Source organism: Notothenia coriiceps, unplaced genomic scaffold, assembly GCF_000735185.1.
Source record: "Notothenia coriiceps isolate Sejong01 unplaced genomic scaffold, NC01 NC01_scaffold00000339, whole genome shotgun sequence".
NCBI lineage: Eukaryota > Metazoa > Chordata > Actinopteri > Perciformes > Nototheniidae > Notothenia > Notothenia coriiceps.
This window is the reverse complement of record NW_011333040.1, coordinates 18,595,541-18,607,633: the sequence shown is the minus strand read 5'-3', so window position 1 is coordinate 18,607,633 and position 12,093 is coordinate 18,595,541. Positions and strand designations below refer to the sequence as shown.

The window sequence follows — 12,093 nt, the reverse complement described above, 5'->3', positions numbered from 1 at the left end:
ACCCGTCCCCGCAACAGCAAGCGCCGAGGGACAAACATGGCGAGAGGAGAAACCATACGGAGAAACTCTACTGCAAAAATAAATGCATCACTGAAAGTAGGAGGCTGACAGAAGTGACAGTACAGCACAGACAACGGTTGGTAGCACATATTATAATACATGCTTACATATTTGTATTCTGACAGGGAGGATAACTTAGAGACAGATAAAAAGACCAAACCAATCATGCACATTGCAAATCCTAAAAAAGTGTGCAGTGTGTTGCAAAACTATAATGTATGTAATAATGTATCAAGTCATGGCAGAAGTAACACATTTGAACAAACAGATGGATCCATGATATAAATAGGAGATCAACACTGGAAATTAGATGCAGTTTCGACATTGGTATAAATATAACAATAATGGTAAAATGTTTTACATGTCAGGCTGCTGATGCTGAAGAAGGAAAAAAACAGGGAAAACTTGTATTACTGTATAGGAAATGAAATGTAGGCTCAATTATGTATTTCTTTTCAAAAGCACAGGTGTTGCTTTCCTGATAGCTCTATGCCATTCAAACTTTTCAGTAAGTCCTGCCAGTGCGACAGATTGTCCTCATACATAAGACACTGAAACTGCAACAGCTAAATGGAATTTTGCAATCCTTACACATGTCCTGCAACCACGAGTAACCTATATGTTAATATTTTTTAAAGTGGTTTAATTTCTGAGCAGTACTATTTACTCATTTTATTGTTTGTATAGCTTTGAGTAGGATCTAAATGTTTCTTTACAAATCAGAAAAAGTCTTGTTTTGCAGCTGCATTGAGCACTGAACAAAGCAATCTAGTTTGGAGTCTGTACTTCTTTATTTTATAGTCATGTGATACACAAACAAATTTCCTTTCTGAAAAGTGTCTTTCTATTTTAGGCTACAAACTGCTTTGTTAAAGTACATGTTGTGCGATTTCTTAATTAATATCATGTCAAAATTGTCAGGAAACAAATTCATTGAAGTGAAATCTGGAATGACGACAGTGAGGCGGATGAGATTAGTGTAGCGTCTCGAGCATTGACTTCGGATACTGTGGTCTTACATCCAGACGCCGGGCGATTATAAAGGGCCTTTCCCTTGTCTGAGATAAGCAGGAAGAGGGCTGCCTGAGCACTGTTTCCCCTCTCTGCGACGAAGGGGATAATAAATGCTTTGTGCTGTGACAAAGCCTGCTCTGTGTTGTGCTGAAGTGCATACCTCCACTATTATCATCAATCTGAAATAATGATATATCACCACAAACAGTGATTTTCATGTAATTGAACCTTTTCTTTCAGTTAGCAGTTTTCTAAATGAAGCTGGATGGAGGGAAGATGGTTGAGTAGATTGCTTATGAAAGAAAAGTTAGCCCTTTCTCAGGGATATAATATCTCAACAATGGAGCACCTAAAGGAGTCTTGCATTATATGTGGCACTCCTCAGACCCGCTCAGTTGCATATTTGGCCTTGTGCTGCTGTCATCTGTCAGCTGAAGATCTGTCTAAGGACTCGACAGTCGGTGACCAGGAATGCACTGTGTGGTATAGTGAAACTGGTGCTAAACCCCAGGTATGGTATCAATAATCTTTAAGGATTTTTCATGACATAACAGGAAGTTGAGGTTGTTTCATCATAATGATGCTTTACCTCTCTCGCATGTCCTTTGTCCCTGATTTTGTTGGAGTACCGCCCCAATTAAGTATTACATTTTTTTCTTTCTAATTTCATTAGTTTTAACATTGATTTTTCTACAACCTACAGCAGAGAACCATGGTTTAACTGTCCTGAATCTCCCTCAGATGTATTTTTGTTTGGCTATATACAATGCAAAAATAAAACGACTCAAAGTTTCTCTCTTGCAGTTTTGCAGAGGCTAGCTGTTTCTTGCATCCCTTAGGGTAAAGACAATTAACCCAAAGATCAATGTGGTTAAGTGTTGTTTGAGGTAAAAGATTCTCAAACTCGTCATATGACCCAGACTACTGAACAGGTCAACAGTGTTTATGTGGCCTAATTATTACAACAACAGTGGCACCTAAACTCTATTAGAAATTGTGAGTTGTTTCATTGGAAATCTAAAGTGGTAAGTAACTTCAAGTTTCAAGTATGAGGAATAAATAAATACTTTGCATTACAACACAAATAACCAACGGTGAGGAAACCAGGAAACACAAAAAAAGTATATTGTGTTACATTTCTCTCTCTTACTACCGGGTGTCCTGTTACAGGGCCTTGTACTAAACGAAGTAGATTAATTGTGGTTCATGTTTCATGCTTCCGGATGTATACTTGGAACCATATAGCTATTTATCAGACCAATTTCCTTTTTATCTTTTGTCTCTGTTGTAATGTGAGGTGCAGGTGCAAACATCCCAAGGAGAGAGAGGGTTTTCTTTTAAAAAACAAAAAAACAAAAACAGGCATTTCATTTTTTAGCCTTCAACAAAACATAATTTTACAGAAACATAGACTGCTTTCTTCACTACATGCCTGGTGCTGCTCTTTCACCAACAATTGAAACCAATGCCACCCGTCCCCTCTCTTTCCAGTCATATTTATAGTCGATTACCCGCCTTCCCAATTCAACCTGGCCAATCAGGTCATGACTCTGAAAGGGGAGTGAAGAGTTAAACACAAAATAAAACGTTTTTTCTGCATGTAACAAAATCATCAAGGCCAGAGTAAATTAATTATTTGATCTACAAAAAACATTGTTCATTCAAAACAAACAAGATCTGCACACAACTGATAGATTAATTGGCATTCATTACATTAGACATTTTCCGACCAATGACATCCAAGACTCTGCCTACTCATACAGAACATAAGGAGTACTTTGGAGGCGTGTTCCCCCTTTGAGCATCGGCACAAGATGACCTCCGGGTCTGAACAAAGGAAATGGTGATTCACTTTGTGATTGTTTGTTTAAGACATTTTAAGAAGTGAAATTCATTTAGATGTATAGTATATTAGTTTGCCTATGTAAATTGATATTATAAACTTTAATTGAAATAAAGACAATTCAGAAGATAAATAGACTGACTTTCTTTACAAACAAAGTGTTTATCAAAATGTTAGTGAGGGAGTGTGTGCTTCCTCAGTCTCTTTCTCAGATATGTACACACTCACTCACCTCACTCAGGTGTAGCTCATTTACTTAGGTTACTTACCTTCACAGCCTTATTAGCACGATGACTCAAAATGTCAACATCAACCCCACCCCAGAGAGGTGGGCCTTCCTGGAGGTCTTTGGAGACCAATGCCCCCAAGTGGTTTGATGAAGAACTTGGAATCACTGTATAAGTCAGTATAAAATGTTTGTTCTTTGCGTGAGGATTTGCTGTCATCTAGTGGGCAGTTTTATATTTAAGTTTTACTCTGTATAATATGTTTTTAAAATGGGGGCAGACTAATGTCACGAATAATGTAGCTTTATTTAAGCAGAGACCTATAGGAAAAAACGAGAGAGGGGGTTGTGTGCTGAAAGTGCTGAAAAAATACAAAAGCATAAGCATAATTATACACAAAGTATAAAAAACGTAGGCCTATGTATTACTACTTTATTCTGTAGAATGACTAATTTTAGAATAATACATATTTAATTATTACAAAAATAGTGTCCATTAAGTGTAAGCATCACTAATGTTGCAGCTAGTAAAGGTTTTTTATTTCATTTGATTGTATTCTTCTGGGCAGAATTAATTATATAATAATAACTCAGCATTATGAATGAGTTCATTTAAATATAATTAATCTGAAAATGTTAGTGACTAATGTTTTCAAGTCCATACAGTGGAATAAAAAGTGGAGTAAAATAATAAAGAGGCATACAATGAAAATAGTCAAATACAGTTAATGTACCTCAAAGTTGTACTTTAGTACAGTAATTGTAATGGTACACAGTAACATTAACACCACTGCAAGCTTGCTTAAAATGCCCCAAATATTTCTCAATCCAAAACTAAAACCAAATGTAGTTATATTATTATTAATTTAAATAAGCATAAATAATCAGACATTTTGTACAAAATTCGCTAAAACCGCAACTGCAGCTACCATAACTTTAATGAAGTAATTTAGGCAAAAGGAAAATGAATGAAAAAGGATCAGGACAATAAAACAGGTAGTCACATATAAAGCCAAAAAATAGGATTAGGATTAAATAAATGAATCAATTTGTGAATGATGTGAAAAACTACCGGTAAAGAAAAGTAAACTCCTCGTGTGGGCATACATTTCATACAGACAGCTGTGGTGGAGGTGGTAATATGAGTAATGGGTCTTAGCTGTTTCTGTAGAGTTCTACCACCCACTTACTCACTTCCTTTTCCCCCCAACTGGGCTGCAGAGAGGCCAGCTGAGGGGGGGAGAGCCACGCTGTGTTTAAGTTAAAGATATGGCCAGGAAGGAGGGAGTTAGTTACATGATGCCTGTCTAACAGATGTACATTGTTTTCCTCCAAAAATAACAAAGATGTGCATCTTTATACTTTCAATCATATCATTTTTCTGACTTTGCCACCAATTTACCTAAAAAGAAAGGTCATCCTGTGTTTATCCTGTATCAAATGCATGTAATGTAATGAAGCCAGGACTCACTTTGAATTGAGCTAAAAGGCTAATGTGTCACAGTCCTAGTTTTCTTTCACATCTTAGTTGTCTGTCTTGTCATGATTTTATGTTGAAATTCTGTTTTCCCTGTGTCTTGTCTTCCTTCCTGTGTTTTCCCTCATGTGTCTGATTGTGTTCACCTGTTGTCCTTGTGTTTCTGCCTCCCCTGCCCAGCTGTGTCTTATCCTGTGATTACCCCTCTTTGTATTCTTCCCTCTTTGTATTTAGTCTTGTCTTCCCCTGTGTTCCTTGTCGGTTCATTTTCTTCCCTGTCTCCCTCCATGTTGGTCACGGTCAGTTTTTGCTTTATTGCTACCTTGTGCCACCTGTTTGTTTCATGCCATGATTTATTCATCAGCTTTTTTTTTTTTAAATAAAGCTCGTTTTTTGTTCCTAGACCTTTTTACCTTTTTTGTATTCTGCATTTGGGTCCTACCTTTTTCCACGAATCATCAGCAGAATAAAGGTCCAAATGAACATTTGTATCCCTTTGAGGGATTAATGGTCATTGGAGTAAGTCATGACTAAAGTAACAACTGGATGATAATTATTGTAAACTTTATAATATGATTTTGTGAAAACCAAAGCACCAGCATTTGGCATGAGCTGAAGGCAGGCAACAGATATCGACCCACATAAGAATAAAAGGATTTGTAGCATAGACAACTTTCCAAGATATCACGCAGTTAAACATTATTTTATCTAGTTACAATTGTACTACCTCAGACCTATAGCTTGTCAAACCATGGATCAGAAAGGCAGTTTGAATGTCTACCTACATTAACACAACCTGGGCCTTATGCAGCTGTGAGTCATCAGCATACCCATGGGAATGTATGCCATGTTTGTGAAATATGTGGCCCAGTTGCAGTGTGCAAATGGGAAATTAAAGAGGACCTAAGTTTAGCTCTTGGGGTACACAACGGGCCCTCACCTGCCAACTTTTACAGTCCAACTAACCAAGAAGAAAGGAGCAAAACGGCCCTGTACTTAATGCCTGACTGGAGGATAGCATTTTCATTGTATGTTTCTTTGTGGGGGGAATGGCATGGTTTTTACCTAACTCCAATTATTTTACAGCTGTAGTTGCATGTTAAGACTAATAACAATGCTAGTGTTAAAGTAATTAACATTCTTGAAGGGGTTATTCTGCAAAATCACTAAAAGAGCACTTTTATTTTGATGCTTTATTGGATTTTGTGTATAATACATTTGCACAGATAGGCTACTTTGAAAGCCTTTATTATCCACCACTGGCACAGTGTAAACAGATGTTCAAAAATATCCAAGCGCCTTTATGGCTTACATGTGCTCTATACATTTTAGGTCAGAAACAGATAGAAGCCACTTAGAGCTTGTAAACCTGCTTGTTATTGTTAATAAATAGATGCAGCATTAGGCAGAGTGAAGCGGCCTTTACGCACAACTACGCATAAGGGGCGGCGCCGGTATCCATACAAGTTTGAATGTATACTATGCATTTCCATTTGTCTTCTCGACATGCTTCCCCAAAATCCCGTTTTTTTGCAGTCATGCTCTGTGATTTTATTACTTGTGTAACGTGATCGTTCGTTCTGCCCCTCCTTGTTTAGTGGTTAACGGCGCTCCCTCTCCCACCACTCTTCCTCTATTCTGCACAGACGGGCGGGCTGAAAGCACATAACATTACAAGGCGCTGCGTGAGGACAAACACGCTCTGATTGGAATAAGCTGAACTTGAATCCCTTCAGTGGCTCGGGATACTTGAGAATAAAAAGGCTACGACATCAGCTGGACATTTCTGGGGTAATAAGACGTATTTAAAAACTTTTATCCTGGGGAACACTCCCATCTCATACCGCTCTTATCTGTCAACCAGCGAGTCCAGGAGAAGTTGACAGGCGCGTGAAAAAGCCTACAGTGGTCCAGGTCAAGGACAGAAGAAAAGCAAGCGTCTATAAACCGCAGTGGTCGAGGATGGACGCCCTGGTTTCTGTGCTGAGTAGTCACCCAGGCTCCACTGTGCTGGTGTTCGCTCTGATTTTCAGGCTGATCCACCGGTTGCTGCAAAGGTTGCCTGTGCCCAAAGCAGTGAAGCAGCATGACCACACTTGGAAGTGGAGGAACCTAAACGTCTCAATGGTGCACTCCCTGCTGACAGGGACATGGGCCGTGACTTGGTAAGTTTCCACCCAAACATATTCCTCTAACTATCCATCCATCTATCTCTCCACACTGTGACACCATTGTCTATTCACAGTCCACATGATGTGTGGGGCTGTGTGTGAGCAGCAGTGACAGTCTGTGGCAGCCAGGAGAAGAAGGGCATGTTCAGACAGGGTGAGGGACGGGGGAGAGAATGGCATCTTTAAGTGGGGAGGGAAATACCACTGTACAGTATGCACTAGGACTATTATTGGGATTTGCTTGTACCTGTATTATTTTCTTGCACTCAATGATCCGTATATAAAAAAAAACAGGTTCAACCTCACATGCATCGAACAGTCAGGACTACTCAAACAACAGCTTGCAGATATATGGACTGGAAAAACCTGCTTGACAAAAGATTCCTGTGAAAGCATAATGAGAAACTATTTTGGGGTGGGGACCGTCCATGTGATTCAACTTTTAACATTAAGAAGTAGGATCAAGGTTCAGAATTCTAAGTATTTCTACATTAATGATTTATTTATACATTTTTGTAATAAGTAAATTGAGAACTAATTAAGTTTCCACTTTAAAAAGTAGCAGTAGTGCTAAGGAAACCTGTGAAACAGAACACAGCATGCATTATATTCCATATTAGGGATATGTCGTGTATAAACACAATCTCTTTGCTGGTGTGTTTATACAGGGAGGGGATAGATATAAATCTTTCCTTTTTGCGGTGTGCCTCCTTTGCTAACAGCAGTTAAAAGTGAGACAAATTAATGCAAAGTCAGAGAGAAAAGTAGTCATAGAATTGTAAAAATAAGGCTGTTTTTTAGACGGACAGATTGATAGTTAATTGGCAAAAGAAATGATTAAAGATAACAATTTCTCCAACTACTAAAAGGAAGCATATTGTTGGGGGATTACAAAAGTCCTGATACCTGATATTAATGTCTCTGCTACCCAGGAGTGAGTCAATGTGTGTGTGGGCAAGGCGTGTGAGCAAGGCGAATACTAAGCCGTTTATCCATAACATTTATCCCTCTTCAGTGCGGTGGTTTGGCCCGAGACGTTGAGCAACCTTCACTCTTACTACACCTCTCTGTCATACCTGCTCGTCTGCGTCTCCACAGGTCAGTCAACGCATAACAGTTTCTCAGTAAAACAAACATGGTATGAAAATTGGCAGGTTATCATACCATGTACATTTGCCTACCTACAGTTAAAACGAACTGACATAATTGACTGTGTGAAGTACAGACAGCAGCACATACAATATATCATTTTAATATCTCACAGCTGAAGTTCTTTTTTAATTTAGAAGTTCATTTAACGTGTTATTGTGGTGAAAACATGTTTTTATACAACATGGTATTGTGAAATGCTACTGTTTCTATCAGACTTATAATTATCATATGGCTAATTTCTAAAAAGATCATTGTTACCGTGTAATACTTCATCATGTATGACAAAGAAAATAACCGAGTGTTCTTTGATTTTGCTTAAACAATTACTAAAATGATCATCAAACTGTCAGAATTGCTGCAGAATGACTTTCTATCAATCAGTACTGTACATCGTGTACTGTATACTGCCTGAGAGGTAATAACAGGAGACGTGCTGATTGACATTTGCATTTTCTCTCCACTTCTTGTATCCTTTGTGGAGGTGTAAAACCGCCACCTTTCCAGTTGCTGCTTTTCAGAGAAACAACAAAAAGACCCTCCCCCCTCACCTGATTCCCTGAACAGACGAATAGGTGTCACTTCTAAATACACTGAGGGCTCGCTGGTCTGGTTGATCTGTATTGTATGTAGTTGAGTATGTGTTACCATGAAGACACAAATCTGTAGAGATCTGCCATAACAACCGCAGACAGCTATTAGCTCCACTGAGGCCCACCACACCAGAAACTGGAGGTCATGTTCTCTCAAACAGAGGCGGGTTGTGTATCTTGTTAGCCAGAGCGTGTCAGTCATACAGAGGCACAAAATACTCTTTACTTCAATTTTTCCAGCTCAATGAGGCCTGCACAGTTTGATTACCGTGGTTATGTTGTGAATTATAAAGTTGTCGAATTCAAAAATAAATATTGAAGCTTTATTCATTAAAACATTTGGAAAAGGAATATTTAACTCTACTGTCAGATCAGCACAACATATATACAGTAAATGTTTCAATACATTTCACAAGAAAAGTCTTGCATCAAAATGTCTACAATGAAATATCCTAAAAAGTTGATCTTCGGTGACACTACACGCTTTTAAATGCAGTATTCTGCAAAAAGTAACAAATTAAACATTTAGTTTGATTAGTCTCAAGGTGGTGAAAATATTAGGGAAAAAAAGTAAATATTTGAACTCTTACTTTCCAAAGACCACATCTAAAAGTTCAAAGCTGTTATTTTTTAGCATCCTAATGTCTATCTAAAAGATGTCATCAATGTGTTGTCTCTAAAATATGTTAGGTCCATCTTACCTCACCTCACATAACCCTATGCAACCTCATCAGAACTTTACATTGACACTTGTGAATGTCGTATTATTTAACAAGCTAAACGATTATGTAATACGTTCATGATACCCAAGTCATATGTCATGTCAATCTGACCAAGTGTCTGTGAAATAAATATCAGAAAAAAGCTTAACTCAAAGGTGCTTTTTATCTCAACTTCACCTTCCTCCTGTCCTCTTCCTCTCATACCAGTGACCCTGACGGTATCATTTTATCTTTCCTCTCAGGATACTTTGTGCAGGACGCAGGTGATATTATCCTGACAGGACATGCAAGAGCATCATGGGAATTTTTAATCCATCATTCGCTTGTAAGTTGGCGTGCCTGCATGCCATGTTTTCTATTTGAACTCTAACAATGTTGCACTTCTTGTTCAGATAAGAGATCAGAGTTAGTAAGATCATCTCAGTTAGATGATCTCAAAGTGAGTTTTGCATTAGAGATGTTAAAGACGGAGAAAAGAAGATTGTTATTTTTGTTTAAATTAAGTAAACTCCATAATGTACATTTGGTTATTGCAGATTGGGTTGTCTTTTAAAAATAATCATCCTGCTAAATGCCCTGCATTGTACATTAAGGCAATTTGTTGTGTATGCTGTTATTGATTTTTACTGAATACCATTGAATTATTGATCAAGTATCCACTGAACAAACAGATTCAGAGATAGCAGAATATGTATGGGACTGTAAAACTGGCAGACTTGTTATGAATTGATTATAAAAGTAGGGTAGACATGTGGATATTATCCGGCTGAACAAAACGTGCATTTATCTAACAGGTTCGTTTTCCACAGACCTTATTTTGAGCTATTTTCCCATGCGCAGCTTACTTCCGGGTTTTAGGACGCGTTACTGCACCACTCTATTAGAATTTAAAGTTAACTTCTGAGGGTCTGAATAATATTTTTGATGAATGGTACAAGTGACAGTGGGGTTAAGGCGTTATATCAGGAGCATTGCTTAAAAGGCAAATCTAAATCAAGGCAAACATTGAGGCCATCAAACACAAGAGACTAGCTGTAAATAAACTGACTGTCTGTGTCTCTTCCTCAGGTGATCTCGTGTTTCATGTACAGCCTCTACACTAAGCTGTATGTAGGCGGCGCTGTAATCGCTCTCTTTGTGGAGGTCAACAGCGTCACACTGCACCTGAGGCTGCTGCTGAAGCTGGCGAACGCTCAGTCCTCTCCCATGTACCAAATCAACAAATACCTCAACATCTTCACCTACATCACGTTTCGTCTGAGCACCCAGTTCTACCTCACCTGGTACATCGTCCACAACTACACCTGGCTGGACAATGGTTCATTCTTCCTCGCCTCCATGATAGCGATGAATATTATGATCCTGATTTATTTCTACCGCCTTCTACGTGCTGACTTCTTTCCCCGGAGCTGGAGATCTGTGAGACCGGATGGGACACATAACAACAACTCCAAAAGGTTTCTCACTGATTGACTGGGGGAGGTCTGTGGACTTATTTAGCGTTTGTTTTTTTACTGGAAGTTTAAACCACTGCCAAAGACCCCTACCCCAAAACAACTTTTGGAAGAACAAGATGCAGCCTTGTTCAGAAAGGTTGGAAATTCAATGCAACACAGCTTTAATTGAAGCCAAATTCATAAACTCTTGTAACATCTCTCAAAACCTTGCAATATTACTAATTTCACTTTCAGCTATCCTGGCTCTATAAAAAAACATCTCCAATAAAACCATAACCTGATGTTTTATACTCTGTATTTTTGTACAAATTAAACAAATATACAAAATTCAAATTGATGAGCTTTAGAGGTTACTTTAGGCAGATGCTGTTGAACTAGTATAACTACTTTTCCCTGTTTCCAGTTTTTATGCTGATCTATTTTTGCTGAGCTTTAGTTATGGGTTGCAAATTCTGACTCATAATTTAGCATCAGAAGTCTCACATTTTAACAAAATGTGGAGGCCTACATACGGTAAGTCTTCTGTGTCTTTTTGATGCCATGTGTGGCTGAAGAGATGCTGAACTAAAACAACTCAACCTGCTCACACGGGAACGCAGGACAATGTTAACTCCTCATGGTTCTCAGATAAATGTGTTGGTGTTTGACAGAAGTGGGCTGAATCGGGATCTTCCTGCCATTAACAGTCTGATAACTGAGCACCACGAGAAACCTTACACAATTAATTAACACAATCAAGACTGATGTTGATTATTATCACCAGTAGTAATGTGGAGTGAGAGCAGAGGACTGCCAACGTGTGTAGCTTCCTTGCAAAACAGTTAGACCTTTTTTAGAATCTAATGACATCTATTTCTTTATTTTCTTCTCTTCCTCTTCTGTCCTTAACTTAAAGTGGACATACTTGGAAAATAATGTTCTCAAATGTGTATTTCTATTTAGATATCTTGTTAGTGAAAATACTAGCATCAGTGAACTTTAAATGCTAATATCCTAATCACGCCATAATTCATTTGTGCTGGCAGTGTCATTTAAAAACCTAACGATTAGTAAATTTCATTTTCTATTTCAGCCAAATGCCAAGAAATGGACAGACAGATTATGAATGTGCTGCAGTGCATTTACCCCAGTGCCTTTACAAAAAGAGCAAGGTAAAGATACAGTGCATGCTGATATCTGTGTTCTTTTGCAAATGCTGGACAACGTCTCTGGTACTTCTACTTTTACTGAAGTACAAGATCTGAGTACTTCTCCCACATCTCTCTATCAGTGCGACACATGTGTTGTGTTTAAAAAACAAACAGAGGATTAGAGCGCCCTCTACTGTCGACATGTGTCATTGACGGACAGGAAACAGAAAAAGTTAGAATAGGTTTTCATT

At 38.3% G+C, this 12,093-nt stretch overlaps 1 protein-coding gene across 2 annotated transcripts; it reads left to right on the top strand.

The window, feature by feature from the left end:
- Nucleotides 1-4,877: 4,877 nt before the first annotated feature.
- Nucleotides 4,878-10,998, top strand: tlcd1 (TLC domain containing 1). 2 transcript variants are annotated; one of them, XM_010773803.1, is made up of 6 exons: nt 4,878-4,919; nt 6,219-6,411; nt 6,485-6,785; nt 7,807-7,889; nt 9,498-9,580; nt 10,324-10,998. In XM_010773803.1, the coding sequence occupies exons 3-6, from the start codon at nt 6,583-6,585 to the stop codon at nt 10,726-10,728; spliced, it is 774 nt and encodes a 257-aa protein (XP_010772105.1). In that variant the 5' UTR covers nt 4,878-4,919; nt 6,219-6,411; nt 6,485-6,582; the 3' UTR covers nt 10,729-10,998. The 2 variants fall into 2 exon arrangements, with proteins under 2 accessions (XP_010772105.1, XP_010772098.1); XM_010773796.1 differs by having other exon boundaries at nt 6,219-6,785.
- The last annotated feature ends 1,095 nt before the right edge of the window (nt 10,999-12,093 follow it).

Bases quoted from the DNA above. Each gene is read 5' to 3' on its own strand.
- tlcd1 (XM_010773803.1), top strand. From the start codon at position 6,583: ATGGACGCCCTGGTTTCTGTGCTGAGTAGTCACCCAGGCTCCACTGTG. The intron at 7,890-9,497 runs GTCAGTCAACGC...CTTTCCTCTCAG, and splicing joins GCTCGTCTGCGTCTCCACAG to GATACTTTGTGCAGGACGCA. The intron at 9,581-10,323 runs GTAAGTTGGCGT...TCTCTTCCTCAG, and splicing joins TTTTAATCCATCATTCGCTT to GTGATCTCGTGTTTCATGTA.